Source organism: Chlamydotis macqueenii, chromosome 2 (genome assembly GCF_036417535.1).
Source record: "Chlamydotis macqueenii isolate bChlMac1 chromosome 2, bChlMac1.mat, whole genome shotgun sequence".
Classification (NCBI taxonomy): Eukaryota; Metazoa; Chordata; class Aves; order Otidiformes; family Otididae; genus Chlamydotis; species Chlamydotis macqueenii.
In genome coordinates this window covers 48,921,410-48,946,240 of record NC_141557.1, presented here as the reverse complement: position 1 = coordinate 48,946,240, position 24,831 = coordinate 48,921,410, and the positions used below count along the sequence as shown (strand labels likewise).

The following is a 24,831-nucleotide window of genomic DNA, read 5'->3' as shown; positions in this document are numbered from 1 at the left end:
GATGGCAGCTTCTGCAAGAAGCTGCTAGAAGTTTCCCCTTTGTCCCTATGACTTGGCCGGGCCTAGGGTGGACCCGCTGCTGGCCAGGGCTGAGCCGGTTGCTGGCGGAATGTTCCCTGATAACACCTCTGCAATAATATATTTAAGAAGGGAAAAACAGGAAAAAGGAAAAAAAAAAAGGAAGATGATGTGAAGAAGCTGAAGCGGGGGGCAGAGACGGGGATGCGTGAGCCTTGTTGGGCCTTGCCCCCCTCACCCTCTGGCCTCCCGCTGGGCAGCCGACTGGGCCTGACTCAGCCCAGTCTGGCTGCAAGAAGTGGAGAGGAGATGAGATGTGAAGAGAATCCTGAGAGGCATCTGCCTGCCTGTTGTGAAGAATTTCTTGTGAGAGGAACAGCTGCAGACACCAAGGTTAGTGAAGAAAGAGGGGGAGGAATAATGCTGCTCCTGGCAGGATTCCCCTGCAGCCTGTGGTGCAGCCCATGGTGGAGCAGGTTGTCCCCCTGCAGCCCATGGAGGAGCAGAGATCCACCTGCAGCCCATGGAGGACCCCACATCGGGGCAGGGGGATGCCTGAAGGAGGCTGTGACCCATGGAGGGCCTGTACTGGGGCCATTCTGGAGGGACTGCACCCCATGGAAGAAACTACTCACACTGGAGCAGTTCATGAAGGACTGTAGCCCATGGGAGGGACCCCATGATGGAGCAGGGGAGGAATGTGAGGAGTTCTTTCCCCAAGGAGGAGGGAGCAGTGTAAAGCGACAGGTGATGAACTGACCATAACCGCTATTCCCTGTTTCCCCCTGTGCTGCTCGAGGGGGGAAGAAGGTAGGGATAATTCAACATAAGGTTAAGCCCTTTAAGAGGGAGGGGTGGGAGGAAGTCACTTTGCTCTCTCTTTCATTATCCTGTTTTGATTTTAATAATAAACAAATAGTTTTCCCCAAGTTGAATCTGTTTTGCCCATAATGGTAACTTTAAGGATGTCTCCCTGTCCTTATCTCAAACCTCGAGCCTTTTTCCTTATATTATCTCTCCCTATTCCCTTGAAGGGTGGGGGAAGTGATCAAGAGGCAGTGTAGCTTGGTCCTGAGTGGGGCTAAACTGCGACAGTATGGAATCTGTGTGATTGATCTTCCCTGAATGGAAATAATATATGTGGCTTTGGATAGCAGTTGCTTAGTCTGAGCGTTAAAAGCTTTTTAACGTCTTTTAGGAAGTAATCTGATAACTTTCCCACTGTTACTTGAGAAACATAAATGTATAAAACCAGTTATTTGTTTAGTTCTTATGTCTAGGGCCACAACTTCATATCCTGAAATGTTAAAGCATTTTGCAGTGTGCATTTCTGAATACCGCATTTTATGTGGTATGCACATTCTACTTATCTGTCTAGCTCATGTTGTAGATGAGGTCCATCTGTGTGTCCAGATGTGGACACATGTCTGTGCAAGATCCATTTTTTTTTTTTTTTTTTTTTTAAACTTTTGGAAGGGGGAAGTAAGTGCAAGGTTTCATATGGACCGTTTCCTGCTTTGGACTCAATTTAGACATGAAGAACAGACTACTGACCCCTCTTTGTTCTTTATCCTCCTGCTATTGACAGGGGAGTGGTGCTTTTTTGCTTCTTCATCACAAGGTCCAAACTTTTAGTTATCCTCCTCTGCCTGTCATGCAAACAGTTGAAATCCATCAAGAATGGTCATAAAGAACGCCTTTTCAGTCTAGAAGTGTAGTGGATTTTCTTTGCTAGCATCTGCATTTCTATGTGCATCCGTGTCAGCTCAAGCTGTGTCTTAAAAGGGTACGTATTCCTCTCATTGAACGTAATTGCCATAATATTTCAGTTATTTGATAGAGACTTGTCACCTGCCATAGGAGAGGGTTTAACAGGTTGCCAGGAGCCCCCATTTAAAGTGCTACAACCTCCTACATCCATTCCTCATTGAGACATCCAGCCCATGCAGAAGTGGCCTGCTGTCCTGAACATGTGTTTTTTGTCAATGGGGATTTTTTCTCCCGTATGTGAAGTTGCAGAAGACCTATCTGTGCCTTTTTGGAGAAAGAAGATAATATTTCTATTAACTGGTGACATAATATTTCTGTTGACTGATGACTTCACTGATTGATTATGTATGTCATATCCAGACTTGGGCTTGCAGATATGAGATAAAGGAGTAAAAATGCTGCTCTTCTCAAAGAACATTCCACATTGCTGATGACTGTGAAACTAGTCTTCACCCAGCTCTGTAAACTTTTTTTGAATTCCTCTTGGCCAGGCTCTCTTTTGCCAGGAACTAAACTTCTGTAAACATTCTTAAATTGATTGTGGTTGCAATAATTTTAGAGACCTTACCCCGTACTGTTTTGCTGCCTATGGCTGTGTGAAGAAGTATGAGAAGATAAGAGAGTAGCAAGAAGAGCTGGGTGGGAGGAGAGGGAGGAAGAAACTTGTGAGAGTCTTTGCAAAGTAGTAGTTACAGTTCCTGTAAGCTGTACTAAAGAGAGGATTTGTTCTACAGTAGCACTTGACCATTTTGTCAGCTGTGTTTTACTGAACTTGGTTTTTTGGTAATTATGACAAAATACTGTAGAGTGTGCCTCTGGTCATAAAGGCATACTTTGAAAGTTTTAGGAGTGGCAGTACTGTGTTGTTCTCCAGCCTGCACCACTGACTACATAGCATCCAGTGCTGACAAACACCTTTTTAAATGTTCGTAGTCAGTACTTTATCAGATAATTTGCCCAGAGTGAGAGGCAATGTGTGTATTATTGTAGTATATTTATAAGGAAGCATTTCATTTTTCTCTTCTGTTTTAAACACTCAGGAAAGCATTTTTGAGAAGTAAGTTCAAAAGACAGGAAATATTTTTTCTTTTGAATTCTGTAAAATATGTGTGCCAAATGCATAACATCAGCCTAACAGGATATAAAAATCAAAGTGAAATTTTAAAGGAAATCTATTAATCTCTCTAGTCTTCATGTTCAGTTTCTTTCAGGATAACAATTTCAGCCTTTCAGATGTAGTGTTAAGTCCTCCTAATTAGCTACATGGACTGGTAATGCAGTGTTTAGTACAGAATCCAGCAGCGTGGAGTGGAACTCGCAATTACTGGTAAACAGTAAAAATACTTGCTATGGCACATACGAAGCAAATGCATTAACTTTCTTTTATATAAGCAAGATGGCATAATGCGTTGCTGTGTGTATTGATTCTTGTGTGAACTTTTCACTTTGTATGTTTGAAAGCACATAGCATGTTAATGGGATTCCAAGTGTCATTGGTAAATGCTGGTACATAACTGTAGTTTTACTTTTTCAAGTCTAAGTTAAAAAAAAAAAAAGAAAAACAAAAAACCAACATTTTGGTATGAATTGCCTTTGGTTTACAAATTGACTTTTTCATTAAAATACTTGTGGTTTAATATTAAAGCAGTGTAGTGTTTGTGAGTGGCTGCCATTTCAGACATTTTGCTGTGGCTGCGATGGTTGTAAACACAATGGTGGTGCAGAAGGGAGAGGATAAGTTCTAGAGAGAAGACTGACAAGTACGTAAGGGAAAGATGATGCAAATTACTACTGAGGTACATAGAGTTCTGAGAGAAGTTGAGATGGTATAGAATAACTGCTGTTTTGTGTTACGGGTTATTGACTTACATGATTAAGGGGTTTTTTGATTTTGTTTTTTTTAGATGCTTGCAGTAGGGTGGGCCTTTTTGTGGAATTCTCAGCTAAATCCAGGTAGTTCTTCCTGTGGATGTGTTAAGTACAGCACAAATTTGCTCTATAGCAGATTGCTTGGAAGTATTGCGAAGGTAAAAATAGTGCGTTGTGAGAGTCCTAAAAAATTGGAAAGTGTGGGGAAAGGCTCAGGCTTTTCATACTGTTGTCTGGTTGCATTTCATTATTTTATTGCATTCTTCATAATCAGATAAATGAGGTACTAGTGAATGAAAGGGTATGTGGTATGTTAGAGAGCGTAGGCTGTGCACAGCTTTTCCACGCGGATCATTGAGTAAAAGTGGTGTGTGCATAAGGAAATGTTGGAGTTAAATCTTTGTGTGTCCTTGACTTTGTTCCTTTATGTATTGTGAGAATTTTCATACCCCGGCACTGCTCCTACCCATTTTTCTTGGTTTGTCTTAAAATAGTTTTGACTGTGAGTTGTAAACAGAGCCTTTCAGTACTTTCTCTTTTAGCAAATTTTGAATTGGGTAATACAGTCTCTAGTACTCGTAATGTAGCTGAACCATGCCTGTTGGGAGAATTGCAGTCTACCATGTGATTTGTAGTTCATAACTCTGTGCATTTAAGGTCAGGATTCAATCGTGCTAGTCTTGAAGCTAAAAATTGACATGCATGTTAGATATTACTGTATTCTGAGTACTCTAAAATGCAGGAAAGTCATTGGAGAAATGTAAGAAAATGTTCTCAACTGTTTGCAGCTGAACAGTGTATTATGTGAGTACAAACCCGGTGCTGGTGTGTGGGTCCCATTTGTTTCTAGGAGATACTTCGACTGCTTTTATTGAATTTTGTGTGGAAGTGATGAGAAATGGTTGCTTAAGTGTTTTGCCAGCTTTCTTGCTTGACTAGTGTTTTCTACCTTGTGGGACTAGATTGCAAATCTAGAGGTTTTTTGGGTGATGTTTGTTTGGGTTTTTGTGGTGGTTTGTTTTTGGGGTTTTGGTTTTTTTTGCTTGCTTTTTTTTTTTTTTTTTCAATTTACATATAGCTAAGCACTTGTAGTGTGTTTTCTGTTGTGAGTTTAAATCAGTGCTGTGCATGTTTAACATAACTGAAGTGTTTATTGTATACCTTAAGTTTAGAAAAAAAAATATTTCTTTTCCCCTGTGGAAATGCTAACTACTACAAAAGCATTTTCATTACAAAACTGAGGAAAGTGAGGAAGAAAAATTTTGAGGAAAAATTAGTAATTGCCTCAGAACAAATAAAATAGTAATCCCTATTTTTTTTCCCACATGAACATTCCATACTTCAAATTGTTGCTTTTTAGTGTTGTGTATAGATAGAGTAATATCATAGTTATCAGAACCCAATATATACTATTACTGAACCTGAACTTTAGAATTTTAGTTATTTTTGATCATGCTAATTATGATGCTCAGTTTTGTTCTTTGCTAAGTTGGCTTATTTTTCAGTGCATTTGTCTGAAGATGCTCAATTAACTTAAGAGGCATCCTTTAGGAATTTCTAGATACTCTTAATCCCTTGTATATTCTGCATTAGGCTCTGGGGAGAACTTATAGCGGGCTTCCAGTACCTAAAGGGGGCCTACAGGAAAGACAGGGAGAAACTCTTCAGCAGGTCTTACTGTGATAGGGCAAGGGGTAATGGCTCTAAAATAGAGGGAGGTAGATTCAGACCGGACATAAGGAAAAAAATTTCTACAGTGAGGGTGGTGGTGGAGCACTGGAACAGGTTGCCCAGAGAGGTGGTGGATACCCCATCCTTGGAAACATTCAAGACCAGGTTGGAGGAGGCTCTGAGCAGCCTGATATGGTTGGAGATGTCCCTGCTCCTTGCAGGGGGGTTGCACTAGATGACCCTTGAAGGTCCCTTCCAACCCAAACTATTCTATGATTCTATTACTGCTTTATATACGGCAGTAAACTGATTTCTGTTTTTGCCAGTACCCTGGGGGATTTCAGAGATGTAAAAATATTTTATTGTTGTTGTTTTTTACAGGTTGCAAACAATCTTTGCAAAATTTGATGAAGTAAGAAACTCTGGCAATATGATTTTAAGTAGCATCACTGGTGAGTATGAAATATCATATATTTATAATCAACTGTGGATTGATACAAGATAACTGTTTAAATACTAGCATTATCAGTGTGAGATGGATGACTAGAAACATATGTAAATACTAAGAAAATAAGACACTTAATTAAAGAAACTTACATGGTATTACTGAAAGTATTTGCTGGACTGCAGTCAGAATAAAATTGGAGAAGGTGTTGAAACTGCATGGAAACAACCAGTGAATCTTTAACAAGTTACACGTGTGCTCAGTAGAGGATACAAGAATGCTGCAATATATTCATGCATGGGAAAAAAGATCAGATGAAACTCTATCCTATCTTACAGTATGTTTCTGAAAAAAAAATGGTAATTTAGTGATGGATGTGTTTGATTTCTTAGTTAAAATAATAATTATTTTATACATGGAGTTTTAAATTACAGAAATTTGCAGCATTCAAAGACACTTAAATGTTGAAGTTAAGACTTTACTGAGTTTAAGCTCTTTATTTTTGGTCTATTTCATGAAAAGAAAACCTGTTGTGCAGAGAATCCCTGTTGCTTCCTACTGTATTGTTGATATTTTTATAGTCTACAAGAGCAAAACTGTCATTCTTTCTTACCTAAAATTAGAATTTAAGAAAAAAGAACTGTGACATAAGAGCACAACATGGGAGGTGTTGTGGCAGTAGCTTTAATATAGTTGGTTTTGAAAGCTTCATTGTCTGTCTTCTAGAAGGAGTCAGTAGATCTTGTTTTATAGAGGAGGGTTTTCTGATGTTTGTTTTCCTTTCAAACGCTGACTGAAAAGGAGGCTCTTCTAGATCTGAAAAGTTTAACCATGCCAGAATAGAAATATTTTGAGGAATGCATATGATTTGTTAAAGTACTCAAATACACCTTTTGATTTTAAATATTCTCACCTTTGTTAGTGTAAGAACAGAAGAGACTGTGTAGGTTCAAAGGAATGTGTTTTTGCAACCTTTTCTGTGATGCATTCTGCTTTGAAATAAAACGTTGAACACTTAAAGAATACAAAAGTAGATTTGTAAGGATTAATGTTAAAAGAAAAAAAAAACGAAAGAAAACATACAAATTTGGGGGAAAACTGTTTTGCATAAATATGCTGTTAGACTGTAAATTTACTCATTTGAAAGGGTAAACCATTATTTTTTGCATTTAAAGTTAATGCTGCTATATAGATCTGAGAGGTTCAAAGATGCATTTTACATGTCTGTCTTTGTGTTGGTTAGTTCTCAGGAGATCAGAGGAAGTTGCATGAGGGAATATAAATGCATTGAAATAATTTAAATATATATGAAAATATGACTGCAACACTGCTGGACTAGTTTACATAGCACTTCTGAGCTTTTTGTCTCTGTTTTAATAGAGTTGATTAAGTTTATTTTTGTTTAAGCCATTTTTATCTCATTTGTTAGATACAGATATTAATGCCGATCTGCAGCAGTATAAACCTTTTATTTTGTCTTGTAGGTGGCAATTTCTATGTGGAAGTTACTATGATTCTGTTTTTGTACCACAGAGGGAGAATCCCTCTAATACATTGGTTTCGGTGTTTTTGCCTGAACCTAATTTATCTGTTGTATCCATCTAGACGATTTTTTTATGTTATTGAAAAGATATGCTTCCATTGTTAGTGCTTTATCTTGGCTTTGTCCTTCGCTATTCTCTGAAGGACAATTTGTATTTACGGCTTGCTTGCACGTGTAGATTAAAAGTTACTGTTGAATTCCTGTAGCCTTGTTACCAACTTTTCTTTTAGGAGCTTTATCAAACATCTCTGGATAAAGGCCAGATTTTAATGTCTAAATACATTTGTTACAGTGTTGGGGATTGTTCTAGTGCTTTGGATATGTTGGAGTAGAGTTTGGGAAGGTGGAGGGGAATAGGTTTATGTTTCCAAAGTTGGGGGTGAGGGGGCAAAAAACTGTTAAACAGTTATATTTTATTTTTTTAAAAGTTTGTACTAACATGATTAAACACATGAGAGGTTTTACAAACATTGTACTGTTATGCTTAGGTATGTGGGAGAAATACAAGGAGGAGAGGAAAAGATATTGTACTTGCAGTCTTATGCACACTGGTGGATCTAATATCTTTTTGTCCCTGTGACTGTGTTAGAGCGGACCTAGGGTGAACAGTCCCTTTAGTAGCGTGTTACCGTCTTCCTTTGTTGAATCTGATCGCTGATGAAACAGTGAAGAGGAGGAGGGCAATGAGTTAGTTACTGGTAGAGACTGATAGATCCTCTTGGAGGGCAGATAAGGTGAAAAGCATCTTGAAACAAGCATGGGTGGAATAATGGGGGCAGAATGTAGCAAGTGGTTTCAAAAGCCTACAGATGAGAAGGCACCGTGTCTAACACAGGGACTGGGCAACAGTCTGAGTGCTTTTGCTTGACAGGGGCCACTTACAGGCTTAAATAATATCACACTACTAACTCACTTCTCCAGCTGACCTTTGATGATGATCATTTTTTTAATTATTATTGTTTTTCCCCCCTTCTCCCATCTTGCCTTGCCCTCAGCAGTGGGTAGTAAAAACAGACACTATTTCTTTAATGTAAATTATGTGAATGAATTAGCTGCTATGAAAACCTTGGGGCTTGTTTACATTCATAATGGTGTTGCATATTAAGAGAATCATGTCAGGGTGTTTGCCTGTTAAACAAAATCTTACATGTGCTGCTAGTTTAACTCCACCAGAAATACATATATCCCTGCAAACTGGAGAAGGTTCTTAAAAGCACCTCCCCATTTTTCAGCAAATGAATGTTCATTTCTATGGAAACAGAACTGGCAGCCAATCTCAAAGCTGCAAAAGCACTTGTTTCTGCTGCCCGAGATTTGTAAATACTGTTTTCTCTCAGAGAATTTAAACAGACTCCTATATTGGGTAGTAGTGTAAATTGTGAGACAGAGAATTAAAATAAAAGTAGGGAAAAGAATAATATTGAGCTCTCTGCTTTGCCTCATTCAGCAGACAGAATTATTTGAGCTGGATTTAAATTGTGCATCTCTATTCTAGCCGTGCAGTGTTCCCATTTTAATGGTACGCCTCACAGCATTAGCTTTCTAAACAGAAACCGTGCCAGGTAGGATACCGTGATGTTAGTGTCACGGTCATGGGGGAGCTGTGTTATGGGCGATAAGGATACAGTTCAGCATTCAAAAAAAAAAAAAAAAAGGCAAAAATCCATAGTGTAAATGTGTATCTGTTTTTCCACATTACGCTCTTGTTTTTTTATTTCCCTTTGCTGTCTTCTTTTTGGAAATATAGTTACTATGGAGACAATGACGACATACTCCTGACAGAGCTCACCGGTGTGGCTCAGTAGGAATCTATATAGTTTGGGAAATACAGAGACTGGCAATAGCTGCCATGATTATTTTATAGAGTTTTGAGCTGCATGTGTTTCTTGGCTTGCTCAATGCAGATGGTCAGCCACATTATTTTAAATTTCAGCTGTTTTTCTCGCTGGTTAATGATTTTAAATAGGAGAATTTACTGACCAGGGATGCGTAACAGTCAGTTTAAGCCTGTTTCGAAGTAAAGGGCCTCAGCAGGCTGATGCTTCCACTGTTTTTTAGGGAACTTGCATGAGTTTTTGAATTACTACTACAGGGAATTGTGCCCTGGCTCCCGCGAATGCATGGGTACAAGAGCTGCGCAACTCCCTTCGTGTTACAGCTGTGTGTCCGTCTGCGTTTTAAACTTTTCCTCAGGCAAGTTGAAGTAAATTGGAACTATTTTTTTTTTTTTTTTAAATAACTTTATTGGCTTGCACTCTTTCTACCTTCAGTATATCAGTTAAGACATGGATTTGGGAATAAACTGTATGCAGAAGTTGAGATTTTGGGTAGGTTTTCATTATAATTTCCATACCACTGCAAAACGCTCTTCAGCATCTGTTGCATGCACGCCATAAAAAGCTGTTTCTCTTAAAAGTTTTGAGGGGATTTCCAAATACTCTCGTCAAAGAGCACTCTCCTTCTATGAGCTGTCTTCTGCTTCCTGTGGTTTAGTTTTGTTTTATTTTACTTATGTTTTTGACTGATTTCTTTTCGCGGAATGCCTGTCCGAATAAAGACAGCCCCGCAGAAAGCCGTGAGGCTCTCGCATCGTTTTCCGTGTGGTGGGGGAACTTCACCCCACGGGTGAAATTTCGCCCCACGGGAGTCGCGGGTGGGCCCGCGCTTCCCCGGTTGCTGGGGCCGGGGCGGAAGGGCAGGGGCGCGGGCGCGGGGGCGGGCGGCGACGGGAACCCCGCGGGGCACGTGACCGCCGCGGCGGGGGCGAGCGGGGTCGGGGGAGGAGCGCGCAGTAAAAGTCCCCGGTGGGACGGGGCCGATCGGGCCAGGCGCGGCGGCGGGGGGAGGTTCCCGCGCGAGGCGTGACTGCTATTTTGAAGCGGGGCGGCGGCGGCGACTGTAGCTGTAGCTGTTGCGGCAGGGAGCCGGGAGCCGCCGCGCCTGCCCTCCCGCGGCACGGCCGCGGCATGATGGCTGTGGGGGACGGTGAGTGCGCGCCGCCGGGCACCGCCGCTGCCCCCTCGGCGGCTGCGGGGCTGGGGGAGAGGGAGGGTATGTTTGTTCGGAAGGGGGTTGTTTGCAGCCCTGGGGGATGCGGGGCTGCGCGGGGAACGGGTGCGGTGTGGCTGGCAGGGCCGGGCGATGCTCGCCGGTGAGGAGGAACGCGGGCAGCCGGGCTCCGCTCCCCTTCTTTCGCGCCCCCCCCCCCCCCCCCCCCCCCCAAGCGAGGTTTGGCTGTGTTAAGTGTGTTCAGTCTCCCGTCTGGCAGGCTGGCGTCTTACCCCGGTGTGGCACGTGCAGCTCGAGGGTGCCTGGGGCACCGAGCGTAGCACCTCGGGGCTTGCTTTCTTTTCTTTCCTTTCCTTCTCTTTTAATTTTAACCACGCGTGGATTTCTGGGATGGTCCGTGGTCTTAATTATTTACTGCGCTGGCAGTTTCCACTCTGCATTTTTATGTTGGCATTCTGTTTACCCCTCTTGTCTCAGGGTTACTTGTGTTAGCCCGCTCTGTAAGATAAGACTGCATTCACCGTAACGGTTTGTCAGCAAGCATGTGTTCATCTGTGCTGTTCTGTGAAGAAATGTATAGTAATTCAGTGTAGCCGCAAAATAAATGCCTTGCTTCTAGGGCTAGGAATATATATTTAATAAAGACATGGGATGTTACTACGTTTCCTTCAGTGCACTGTGTATTGTTACACAAACCAAAGGAAAGTAGGTCAGTGAAGCAGTACAGAATATATTGTTGTGTTTTGATGGAAAACTGGAGAAATGTTTTATCTTCCTCACGTCTCTTGGTTTTGTGTGACAGACAGGTTCTTTGAGCTTAATAACTTGATGACTTTCTATATATGCATTATTACTTTCAGAGAAACTTGAGGAGTGTTCATTTGACTTACAGCAAGTTTAGGAATGTAGTAGGAAGGCTGTGCTTCTACAAATGATTGTGTATATAGTTTTAAATAACATTAAGGAAGATGGTCGTATAAAGATCACAGATTAAGGTGACTCTTTTGTCTGAATTTGCCAAAACATCAGCAGTGAGTCTTGAGAAAGACCTTTTCTTAAAGCATCCCGAAATGTATGTTTTTCACTCAGTTCTTTGATATGGTAGAGGCCGAATAATTAGTGTGACCAGAGCAGTGAAATTAAGGCTGGGCTGTATAGTTTTTAAAAAAATCAATCATTTCTTTGATGTTTCTGTTTTTGTTTGTCATCTGTAAGATGCAAGGGAAGTCAAGGTCTTTGTAGAACTGAACAAGTAGTAGGCTCTTTCTTGTTGAGTTTTTCTTTTCTAGGAGTGTTTTTCTTTGCCTTTGTTTCCCTCCTGTGAAGCAGCACAGTTCTGTGGTGTAAACATGGATTGTGGTAACATGCAGATTAAGGATGCAAGTTTTAGCATGTTAAGAAATAACTGTATTCCCTAGGCAAAGCTATAGGATTTTTGTGGTTCTGTAATAGTCGGTGTTTATAAAGTGAGGGTGACTGTGGAGTTCTCTTCTGTATAATTAAATTCGTCATTAACAAAGGCACTAAGAACAAAGTACTGCTCAGGCAGTCAGCTGACATTCTGTGTAGGAGCTTTGAGCAATAATGCCAGATACAATTAGCAGTGTGTAGGATGATTATGTAGCTGTTGGTCTCTCTTAAAACTACTGCTTACCACATTTACAAGGAATTCAGTCTTCTGACGTTGTGTTATGAAACTGCTAGGGAAAACAAAACCTTAGTTACTATCAAGAAAACTTTCATTTAAAAAAAATGAATTTACATGTAGGTTTTGACATGGTCTTTTGTTTTGCAAATATCTTCTACATCCTCCTAATATATGCAGCATTGAATAAACAATCTGTTTGAAGGTTAGTGATTCTATAGCCTTTGAGAAATGGCTTTTGTTGACAAAATGTTACTTTTTGTGGCCAGTGTATATGTTTAATGTATTATTTGTGAGACTCATTTTTCTGGAAGGCATTGTGCAGATACTTCAGAGAAAGTAATTTTTTGGTTTGCTGACTTATTTAGCCTAGATATGTTACAAAATCGCACAGAGTATGTTTGGAAATGCTATGTAGAACTGGTAATGTAAACATTTTATCTTGAATGCAAGGCACTTGCCTACTGTAACCTTTTGGATTTTTTTTGTTGTTGTTTTCTTGAGCACAAGCAGAAATGTAAATAAAACATGGTGCTTAACTGTTGAATCTTAATCTGATTTCTCAAGATTAAAGGGAAGAGCTCCCATGTTGTCTGTCTCAAGCTCTCCAATCTTCTGTTGGAAGAATGTAGGGGAAAAACAAAACAGTACTGCATTTGTGGCTCAGAATACAATTGGACTGCTACTTCTATTGTACTGAATGCATGCCAGTGGGAAAGCATGCACTGTTCTTAGTCTTAAAGGCATTTCACATATTTGAGTGAATCTAGGTCTGTGTTTGACCTGCAGGTTGTGTTCTGAGGCTGCTGAGGAAAACCAGTCAGGAACCGTTCCTTGCTCTGGATTTCTTGTTCCTTGGAGAGGATAATGCATTTCTGCTCTTATCCGTTGATAACCAGATTAGGGTGTTTAGGAGGTCGCTAACAGAACTGCAGCGTGGTACATCACATTCTCTTCGGGGTTTCTGATCCAGCGTCTTCCACCAGTGCTTTCTCACCTTTTTGTCAGTCTGTGCTGTGCTACTTTGTTATTTCATGGGTAAGGGACTGTCTTGTTTCCAGTTGAACAAAGTAATTAGAATAAGGACAAAATTATCTACCTAGAACTATGAGGGGTCATGAAGGGAAGATTAGACATAGTTTTCTTAAGACGTACTAAACATATTGCAGTACCAGACATAAGGTATTTGAGGGCTATCTAAAAGCATGTAATCAGCTTTGGAAGAGGACATATTTGGTCCACACATTTGTTGCACTAGCGTATACTAAGTAGACTATTTTGAATCTGTGGTGAGTTGACCCTGGCTGGATGCCAGTGCCCACCAAAGCTGCTCTGTCACTCCCCCTCCTCAGCTGGACAGGGGAGAGGAAATATAACAAAAGGGTCATGGGTTGAGATAAGGACAGGGAGAGATCACTCACCAATTACTATCACATGTAAAACAGACTCGACTTGGGAAATTAGTTTAATTTGTTACCAGTCAAATCAGAGTAGGATCATGAAAAATAAAACCAAATCTTAAAAATACCTTCCCCCTACCCCTCCCTTCTTCCTGGCATCAACTTTACTACTGAATTCTCTACCTCCTCCCCCACACTGATGCAGGAAGATGGATGGGGATTGGGGGTTGCGGTCAGTCTATCGCATGTTGTCTCTGCTGCTTCTTCCTCCTCATGCTTTTCCCCTGCTCCAGCGTGGGGTCCCTCCCAAGGGACACAGTCCTCCACAAACTTCTCCCACAGGCTGCAGTTCTTCATGAGCTGCTCCAGCGTGGGTCCCTTCTATGGGGTGCGGTCCTTCAGGGACAGACTACTCCAGCATGGCTTCCTGTGGGGCCACAGCTTCCTTTGGGTGCATCCACTTGCTCCGGTGTGAGGTCCTCCAGGGGCTGCAGGTGGATCTCTGCTCCTCCATGGGCCTCCATGGACTGCAGGGCCACAGCCTGCTTCACCATGGCCTGCACCACAGGCTGCAGGGGAATCTCTGCTCTGGTGCCTGGAGCACCTCCTCCCCCTTCTTCTTCACTGACCTCGGTGTCTGCAGAGTTGTTTCTCTATTCTCACTTCTCTCTCCGGCTGCTGTTGTTGCACAGCGGTTTTTTCCCCTTTTCAAACATGTTATCCCAGAGGCGTTAGCACTGTTGCTGATGGGCTTGGCCTTGGCCAGCAGCAGGTCGGTCTTGGAGCTGGCTGGCATTGGCCCTGTGGGACTTAGGGGAAGCTTCTGGCAGCTTCTCACAGAAGCCACCCCTGTAGCCCACTTGCTACCAAAACCTTGCCACAAGAACCTAATACAGAATCATATGATGAATAAGAGAAATCTGCTTCTTTATTAGTGGATTTTTATTTGAGTGGCATACAATGTAATGATAGTTCATGACTTTAAGCGCTTGTCAGATTTCAGATGATAAAGCATATGTGACTGGTTTATGACTAGGAATTATCCTTGTGTCTTACCACATATGCATATCAAATGATGGATTTTGTTTTCTTTGAAAATACTTCATTAATGTATGCATGGTCCTAGAGCACAGGAACAATTATCTTCTACTCCCTGATATTCTTCTGAGGGAAGGCTGTCTTCCTAAGTCCTTAATCTGATTAGTTTCTGTAAAATGTGAGTGCTGTACAGCTTTAATATTTTACTTTTGACTGAAAAAAAAAAGATTGGACCTATTAAAGGTACAGAGGCTCTAGTGATGTTTGAGATGTTAAAATATATATAATTGTAGTGGATATGCATTTCTGATGTGTGTTTCTGCTTTTCCTTTTCTGTGGTAGGAGGGAGGAGGTTTTTTAAACCAACAGAGTTCTGTGAATGATGGGAATTACTACACTGACCTAGAAATTGGGCAGGGTGTAACTGTGGTGCTTTGTACCATTCGAAGCTGTTTCCTGGGGAAAAAAGATACGGATAGTAGCAAAAGTTTTTTTTTTTCAGGAGCATAGCAATGCATCACTTGTTCCCTTTTCTGTTCTTCTTTGGGCCTTTTTTTTTAACATGCTGACTGCGCCTGCATTGGCCTCTTTCCCTGTAATTGCTCCGCACCCCTCCTCTTCCGTTGTTAGCAGTTGGTGGGCACATTGGTTTGGGAAATGGTTTTACTCACTGTGCCTGAGAGAGGAGCGACAGATACCATGAGTTGGAATTTGGTTGCTGTTTTGAACCAAACCAGTGCAAAGCTTCTTTTCACTGTAAGGTCATATGCTACTCCCAGTGATTAACATAGATTCTGAGTAGTGTTTTGTCTATAAAGTGCACGTACCGTTGCTAATGGCAGTAAAAGAACAGTGGGACAGTGAAACAACTGAGTGGGAGGGGGAGGGAATGTGTAAACAAGCCAAGGGCTATATGAAAAGACACAGTTTCTACTCAGAGAATAGATGAATACAGGAAGGTTCAACACTGATATGAATAAAAAAAGTAATTCAAGGAAGAAGTATGCAACTCAGAGCATTTCTTACTTAAAAAACAAAGCTGCAAACATGACAATCACAGTTTCTCAAAGCCAGCATAGATTCTAAACTGATAATTGCGCCTGTTTTTTTTATATTCTAGAATAATAACTACAAGTACATTTTATCTTCCTGTTTCTAAATGACGCTTTTAAAGTTTCAAGGAATTTTTGCTGTTCAGTTCTGGGGAACTTGTGGGTGGTGGTTGTTGTTTCATTAAACGTGAAACACCAGTCCACTAAAAAGATTTCCAGACATGTTTAATCTGACATCCAAAAGTGTTGATTGCTTTTGGAGTCTGTTTGCATTTGGTTTTGAGAACAAGTTACATAAAAGAAAAAAAATCCTTTCATGTTTCACTTGATATCCTTATTTGTTTTGAAACAGCTTTGATTATTCCAGACTATTGCTAATATTAGGTTTTTGGTTTTGTTTGTTTTTGTTTTTATTTTTGAAAAAAACCTTACATTTTGAAATAAGCATTAGACTTGCCAAGAGGCCAAGGAGAAATTTCAAATCTAGTAAGGATTTTCTTTGACAGATGTTGTAAAACTCTTTCATATGACTAATTGGATATTTGCCTTGCAGGGTTAATTTTCATCTTTGTTATCTGTTAAATATGAGGAGCCTTTCCTTACTGTTATGTATTATTTTTCATGAAATCTTACTGTACTAAATAGTGATGAGCAAGTAAGCTATAATTGGATTGTTTCAGGTGTCTGAAATGCCTTCAGAGGTGAAGGTTCTGCTGTAGTATTCACCTGAATCAGAAATTCCACTCTGTACATTGTATTTATAAAAGTACTGTAATTTTAAAGAATTGTGGTTTGTGCATTTTTTCCTTTCCCAACTCCTTCATCATATGCTTTTGTAGCAGTGGCAGGAAAGAGCAGTGCTTAACTTGAAAGGGCCTTTTGAAAACCAACTATGCCTGTAGATTCTCACAAGAAGTAACTACAATTGAAAACTCAAAGGAGTTTCACAGCTATATGGAGAATAGGCAACAGGATTTTCATGGTTACTGGTTTAAAGTTTCTCTGGTACAACTTCATGTATTTAATTGATGTGAAAATTATCCTCTTCAACTGAGAAACACTTAAAAGCCCTCAAAATTATGGATAGTTGGAGCTTAGGAAGAGATGAGAAGAAGGGATGAAGATGTAGAACAAAGCTCTTCACAGCCTGCAGAAGAAACTTACTTTCTTCAAATTGGATATTTTTGCTTTCATCAAAAGTGAAGAGCTCCATGATGTTCCATGGTCACCTAAATAATGAATATAAGTAGATTTATGTTTGAAAAAACGTCCTTTTATCGTTACGGATTTTGTGTGTTGACCTGATAAGTTATTTGGTCAATCAACTTGTACAATGAGGTTTGCTATTGAACTTAAAGGTCAAAAGCATTGCTGTGTAGATTGTTTCTGTCTAAAATCTTTTCATGTTGTTGAGGTGATTTTTGCGAACTGCTCAGAAATACTGAGGCAGGCAGTCAATATGTATTATTTTGGGACTGGTTGATGTTCTCACAAAGGAAGAGGAGAAATGACAGCTACTAAAGCTGCCCAGTTCTATATACCAGAGACTTCAGATTTTCCAGATCTGGTGTGAGTTCTTTAGCTTCTTTAAGAAGTCCAGTTTGAGGAGAGTCTATCCTCTTAAAACCACAGGTTTTGTCACCTATGGTGAAGTTGCAGCGTTGACAGTAAATTAAAGATAATTTGCCATAATTTCTTAATCTTACTTCTGAATACATGAGGTAGAGAACAGCTTGGTCAGTGAGCTCAAAGACCATTAATAATTTTTATTCTCTGCTGTGGTGTGCACATTTCCGTGTCCAGAGATTAATATTACTTTCTCATTTGTGAACTATAGGGATTTAAAGTAAATTTAGAACAATAAATCTCTATACATCTTATCTGCTGTGTGTTCATACTACACTTTCTGCTTCTAGGATGTGTGTTTTATTTGTGAATCTGCCTTACTGGTTTAAGTTTTCAACATAATAATTTATTTTAACACACACTAAAAAGTAATGCAAGTGCTTGCTACTAAAATAATTTATCTGATGATAGAAGTAAATTTGTCACTATCAGCCTCTAGTAGTAAATTGCATTTTAAGCTCACTGTTCATAAACCTTCATATTGATAGGATACATATCATAGAATCAAGGAGTAGTTTGAGTTGGAAGGGACCTTCAAAGGTCATCTAGTCCAGCCCTCCTGCAAGGAGCAGGGACATCTTCAACTGGATCAGGTTGCTCAGAGCCCCGTCCAGCTTGGCCTTGAATGTTTCCAGTGATGGGGCATCCACCACCTCTCTGGGCAACCTGTTCCAGTGTTCCACCACCCTCATTGTAAAAAAAATTTCTTACAGAATGGTTAGGGTTGGAAGGGACCTTCAAAGGTCATCTAGTCCAACGCACCTGCAAGGAGCAAGGACATCCCCGACTAGATCAGGTTGCTCAGAGCCTCATCCAGCCTGGCCTTGAACGTTTCCAGGGATGGGGCATCCACCACCTCTCTGGGCAACCCGTTCCAGTGTTCTACAACTCTCATTGTAAAAAATTTTTTCCTAGTATCTAATGTAAATTTACCTCCCTCTATTTTAAAACCATTACCCCTCCTCCTGTCGCAACAGGCCCTGCCAAAGGGCTTCTCCCTGTCTTTCCTATAGGCCCCCTTTAGGTACTAGAAACCTGCTATAAGGTCTCCCCAGAGTGTCCTCTTCTCCAGGCTGAACAGCCCCAACTCTCTCAGCCTGTCCTCATAGGAGAGGTGCTCCAGCCCTTTTATCATCTTCAGAGCATCCTCTGGACCCGCTCCGACAGATTCGCGTCCGCATCACATATACACATGTGATATATGTTAAAGATGAATGAACGTGATCCTTGTGTCTACCTCTCTTACCTTTACTGTAATGTAATTGATAGTTTGAAAAATCAAATCATTAAACTCTTTAAGTGTTTCTATGTGAATTAATTAAATATTGGAAATGCCACAAATTACTTTTTCCTCAATGAATATCGGTTGTTTGATTGACTTAGCTGCAGATGCTATTTAAATGATGGTCATTTTTTTCTCACTTTTCTGGACTTAGATGAATAGTGCTAGTCACATTACTGTAATTTATGGGTAGTGAATTCTAAATATAATGTATTTTCATACTTAATATCTTGGTTTTAAATAGGTCATTGGATTTACTGAAGTAAATACTGGTGTTATGGAGAGTAGATACTTGATGTACAAGCAAAAGAAATTTGTGAAGAAAGAAATAAAATTACTTCTGAAGCCTAGGTAATGAAGACAGTAATGAAAACAGGCCTCCTGAGCAAAGACTAGCTGTTGAGTTATAGAATATTTTAAAGGTGAATAATGGGGCTTTAAAGAAAATATTTGAAGTGGTAGTTTTTTAGAGGGCAACTTGAGCAACATAGTGAAGTGTTAGGCCAAAAATGAGATTGGAATTCAGAGAGGCTACAGCAGTTAAATAAACCATAACTTTTGATACAAATGGTAAGTCTTTCTTGTGGCTCACAGATTTATCAGGCCTCAAGTAAAAATTCTCTTCAAGCTTTTAATTTTTTGTTGTTGGTGGTATTTCTATTTTGAGTGAACTAGTTAGTTTTATTTTAGTCAGTGTCTGGATAGGGATACTTTCCATGGGAGTACTCATTCATTTACCAGAGGTCTTGATTGTTTCAGAAGTTACTGCCCTTCTCAGCTTTACTTCTGACATTTCATGGGAGAGCAAAACACCTGTTCTGAGGTAGATGTCTTTTCCCTTGTGCTAAAACAGAGGAGTACACCCATCGATTTCTCCATTACAGCTACTGAGTCAACCTATAATGTATTTAAAGTGTCAGAAATTATCAGTCTTTAATTACTTCTGTAAAGCATGTCTGTGTCCTTTCTACACTTTTTTTCCTTCCCCCTGCCCAAAGACATATCCCTTGTTAACATTTCAGTGCTGGGCATAGTGCAGTGTGGCCCAAACGGTGTAGCCTAAAGCAATGACATTGTACAAATGTTGAAGTACAGTAAGAGTTGGTATGTACTTAAAAAAAAAAAATAAAAAAAATCTTGGTATTTCATCATTAATCCTGTTTTATGTGTTGCATTGTCATTAATTCTGGAGACCTGTCTATCTGTCTCTTGGCCCTTTACAGGTAAAACTATGCTTTGGTTACTAGTAGATTATAGACCATTAGGTGTTGATATAGAAGGTATTGAATGTGCCTGAGGAAGGCTGTAAATTAGGTGAAATTGATGATTTCTAAAGTACAGTAATATTGATCACATCTTCAGTTTTCAGTAAGTTGCTCTGAGTAGCGTTTGGGAAATGGATAACAAAGCGAAGTCCAATTGCAAGAATATAAAACTGACTAAAGGATTTTTTTCTTTACTTATTTTAACACATTTAACTGGACTGTGGAAATAGTTTTACAGATGCTGGAATAGTAAAAAACAAAGCAAGATTTACAGAAACTATCTTCAACTTTAATAGAAGAAAATCAGAAAATAACTTAAGTTTAAAGGATATGTTCCAGAACTAGAAATTGGAATGAAGCTTTGCTTGGGAGCAAAATTAGCTCAGTTGCTGATGCTGACTTGTTGCAGCTTTTTTTGAAACCTGTATTTAAATCTTGTCTTGCAGGCATACAGTAGTAAGATGAACTGTAAGACTAGCTTTTCGTGATGCTTAGGAATATCTTGCATTTTTTTTAATTAAATCTTTCCTGAACATATTCCTTTGTGAAACTATTGAAGGAAATGGATAAATTATTAGTATAAATAGAGCAGGCCTGTAAGAAATGTGGATAATTATTGTGGCAAGTGCCATTGCCACTCCTTATTCTCTTTTGCCCTATTCATTTAGATTCCGTTTGTGGTTTGGTTTTGGTTTGGTTTTTTGTTGTTGTTGTTTTTTTTTGTTGTTTTTTTTTTTTTCAAGTGCATTTGGTGTGAGCCTCTTTAAGTGTGCTGTAGCTGTTCGATGGAATCTGGGAGACCTGTACTCTCTTATTGAAAAGTTAGGGGAACTCTTATCAGAATTTGAGATTGGATCAACAGCATCAATTTAAATGATAAGTATTTGCCTCGTTCCTATTACTGACTGCTACTTCACATGCTTGCTGCCTTTTTAGCTCTTTTTTTGAAGACTCTCTAGTCCACTGGAACTGCCTTGAAAACTAGCATGTGAAGGAATACATTGGGCTTCACAGTTGGTTTTAATACATTGGAGGGTTTTTTTTAACTAAGTTGTATTATTTAGCTACTTTTGTCACTGGTATTTTTTTGGTCCTCCCCAACCCCCCACCCTATGAGATTATTGTGGAAAAAGGACTCTCTTTTGGTAAGGGTTAGAGATTTTACTGAGGAGCATCAGAATATGTTGCACAGAACGTGAGAACCATTTGCCAGCTCTGAATCATAGTTACAGTTGGCTCCTACAGAAAAGCAAAGAGAAATAGGGCAGGTACCGTGAAGGAAAGTTAAATCTCTCAGTAATTCACCTCATGTCACTTCTGTCACTACACCCTGTCGTCTTCTGAAGAACCATTCTCCATCATGGTTGGAAGCAGGTTTTTGTTTTTGTATGAGAATTCATGTCCTAATCACAAAATGGTTTGGGTTGGAAGGGACCTTTAAAGATCACCTAGTCCAACCCCCCTGCAAGGAGCAGGGACATTTCCAACCAGATCAGGTTGCCCAGAGCCCCATCCAGCCTGGCCTTGAGTGTTTCCGGGGCTGGAGCAAGATTCCTCTGTCTACTGTGGCACAGGGAGAATGCCCTTTGTGGTAGATCTAAAGCATCTTAAGTGCAATTCAGCTACCCAGACGTAGGCGTCTTGAGGTGCCTTGCAGTATCCACAGTAGCCATACGGAGCAAACAAGTGTGACACCAGACCTGCAAGAGATCTGTGCTCTTCTGGAATGTCAGCTGGCAGCCGGACAGGATACCCAGGACTGTCTAAACTGTTTTTAGATGACTGTGCTTAGACAAATGAACCTTGTCCTTTGTGCCAGGACAAACAGATTCGGGCTGCATGGAATGCCTGGTGTGTAAGGGATGAAGTGCTCACTACATGTTGTGAGGCATTTGCTTGAAGTATGGATTAGAAGGATCAGCTAACCTGATGCATCTGTAGTGCTTGCGGCTCTGTTTTCATGCTTGACAGAAATTGTTGTAGGCTGCACCGGTTCATCTGGAATTGAGCTAATAATAATCCAGTCCCAGATGTTCCAAGTAATTGATGCAGTGTATGTTTGTAAATCACAGAAGGGAGACTGGCAATTGGTATCTTAGTAGGCGCAGGATGTGGGAGTGACTTGGGAAGTGTAAGGTGTTCCTCTACTTGCTGTTGTTTTACTTGGGCACGATTTTGCAATCATGTCATTATAAACTTGTGGTGTGAAAGAGGAACTGTTAGCAGTAGCTCAAAAACTGTTAGCAGTAGCTCAAAAACTTAGTTAGCAATACTTGAAAGGAAGATGGATATAGGAAGGGCACATTTTTAACAAGTAAACGTTTAAAAGCAGTATTATTAAAGATACTATGTTCTCTGGTTTGACTGTTGTCAATCTACTGAAAAATACTGCAAGTTGGTATTTACAACACTAGTACTGCTAGATGTTTAAGATGTCGACGACAGAATATTGAGATTTGCCTTTGTGGCCAGCTTTAGTTCAGTGTTACTGCAGGGGATCCAGGTTTCTTTTTTTTTTTTTTTTCCCCTGTGATGTTATTTGGGGATCTGCTTTAAGTTCAGTGAACTTCTGATTGGCTGCTTCTGAGTAGCACAAGTAGAATGTAGATCTTCTATTTCTGCAGCGGTGTAGCTGATACTGTGTTTTCTTTCTTCTGTTGTAGACTATGACTTAAAAAATGTTATATATTAAACGTTGCATTAATTCTATGGATGTTAAGACCAGCTAAGGTAAAGGCTTGAGTTGCAGTAACAATAAATATATTTTAATTTAATTTTCTTGAAAAATAAAACATTTTTCTGTCTAGATATGGAAAACTTTAGTTTTTCCTTTGTCTCTGGATACATCTGTAATTACCGTTATTATTCTATACTCAAGTCACAGTAAATAGCTTGTTTAGAAGGTTTTAGAGTTGGGAGTACTAGAATGTTGGATATCAAGTTTGATTGTAAATATGTATCCTTTGGTTTCTCTGAATACTTTAAGAAACAGATATTACATATTCGTAATCTAGCCTCAGAGAGTAATGCTACAAAGATACCACGTATCTTTCCATTATTTTCAGGTCTAGTTGTATAGTTTATTTCTTAACAATTTTAGTGTTTAAACCTTTGCGATGGTTGAGTTTTGCTCTGTGTTTCTAATTGAGCAGATGTGTCTGGATTTAAACTTAGAATAACTTTGGTAAACTCAAAGTTTCAAAGATGTGGTAAACACTAGGGTCTGTGTCATGCAGGTTGGTTTGATGGGTTTTTCACTAGAAACATTCTTTTGACTCCTCTGAAACGTTTTGTAGAAACGCACAGCAGATCACTGATACTAGTTCACTTGCGGCATAGTACCTGCAGAACGCTCCTTTGCGGTACAGATCTCTTTCCTCTATTGAAGAGAAAACTTCTAGTGCTTGGAAGTTGAATCTTGTGTTTCTAGGTTTTTAAATATAAGAACAACCTTTTCTTGAATTTTTTTTTTTTTTTTTTTTTTTCCTTTCCTGCTTTGAAGTTGTTCATCTGGAAGAGAAGTTGTACCAGAGTGAGAACATTTGCTGCTCATCAGTTTTCTTCAGGAGCTTTTGGCAATACTAGATTTCAAGCTCTTCTCTGAGGGGTGTGCGTACCTCCAAAACTCTTCTTACCCATTGTGATTTAAAATGAAGATATCAAGTACAAGAAGAGTCTTGTGAGATTTGACTGAGGTTAAGTGTCTTTCATAGTGTTTTTCATTTAAGATGTTCTATACTTTGCTAGCAACTCATACAGCTAGTTGTTCCTATTTTTAGTAACGTTGAGCTTTATTGTAAAATACTGTTTTGGATAGTGCTTTCTCAGCTGTCAGATGTATTTTTGTGTGTACAATTTGATATGCTGAAAGTGGCCTTCAAAATTACCTGGAATGAAAATTATCTAGCTATTTTAGAATGAAAAAGTGTTTTTATCCTTCAGATTTGTTTTGAAATATCAATTATATTTAGGCTTGTATGACTTCTGTTGTAGAAATTAATTTTGTTTGCGGATTGCATGAAACTAACATTACAGTCACAGTTTGATACTGATAGTACAATCGTCGTCGCGCTCTGCAGGTTGGCAGTCAGGAGCTCCAGCTCTGGTCCATTGGCTAAACAAAGGCACCTAGTAAACAACTTTGACTCAGCTGGCTGGAGCAGAACTGCACCTTGATTATACCCTGCGGAGTAATGGTTATACTTCAAGCTGTGATTCTGGATGCTGAAGTATATGGAAAAGCTCTTAGAAGCGATACAAACAAGTGCATTGTTGCATGTGAGTGAGAGCACATGGAAAGCAAATCATACTGGAGGCAAATAGAATGCTTTTGGTTTTTTAACAGCTATAAATACAGACTGCAGGTTTCAGATCTTCATAAATACTGTTAAGTGTCTTTCTGAGAATGGAATGTCTCTGAAGATCACTTGGGGTTATGTTGTTAAAGTCTAGGGAAATAAAAGTGTAAAGGCCCAAAAGGGTGGGAAAAACCTCCTGTTTATTTAAAAACAAACAAACCTACAACAAAAGAAACTCAGCTTCATTATCACTTTAGACTAAATAGAATTAAACCAGATCCTTTTCAGCCATTAATTTTATATGTTTATGGTACTGTGCTGTAATTTTGAAACACTTTTAGTGACTGTACTTAAATTTTTAATTTATTTTAACATAAATAATGAAAAGTCCAGTTAAGAACACCCATGTATCAGTTGTTAAGATCAGTTCTATGTCTCTCAAAAATACACGCGTTAAAAAAAATTACTTTAAAAGCTCTGTTTTATGTGAACTAAGAAACTGCATGAAACTCCTAAACTAGGCAAAGTAATTTAAGAGTATTATCAAGACCATTGTTTAAGATATTGTCCTATAATTTACACAACATGTCAGTGGCTTTACGTTTTCCTGAAATTCTGTTTGTGCTTTTTGGGGTTGAGTAGTAAGTTCTACAGTTTTCCATCTTCAATACTCCTTTGTAATTAATAGCTTGGTAGCGATAAAATAAATTTATCTGAGCCTTTGGTTCTCGAAGTACACTGTTGTTTGGGGTTATTTAGGTTTTTCTTCGTTAGGAGATTTTGCATAAATGAGCAAATACTCAATTACTGGTTTTAAGATTGTACTGCAAATAATGTTATTTTTTTCAAAGACTTCTTGTGCAATATGTACGTTTCAATGCTGCACTGTAGTGCTGTTAG

At 39.5% G+C, this 24,831-nt stretch overlaps 1 protein-coding gene across 21 annotated transcripts in view; it reads left to right on the top strand.

The window, feature by feature from the left end:
- The window catches only part of CLASP2 (cytoplasmic linker associated protein 2), a 155,838-nt gene that overhangs the window by 38,729 nt on the left and 92,278 nt on the right, over window positions 1-24,831 (top strand). For all 21 annotated transcript variants that reach the window (XM_086742898.1, XM_086742895.1, XM_086742906.1 and 18 more), the window contains exon 7: window positions 5,710-5,780. In XM_086742898.1, coding sequence (XP_086599024.1) covers window positions 5,710-5,780 — 71 coding nt within the window. The remainder of the gene's footprint in view (window positions 1-5,709; window positions 5,781-24,831) is intronic.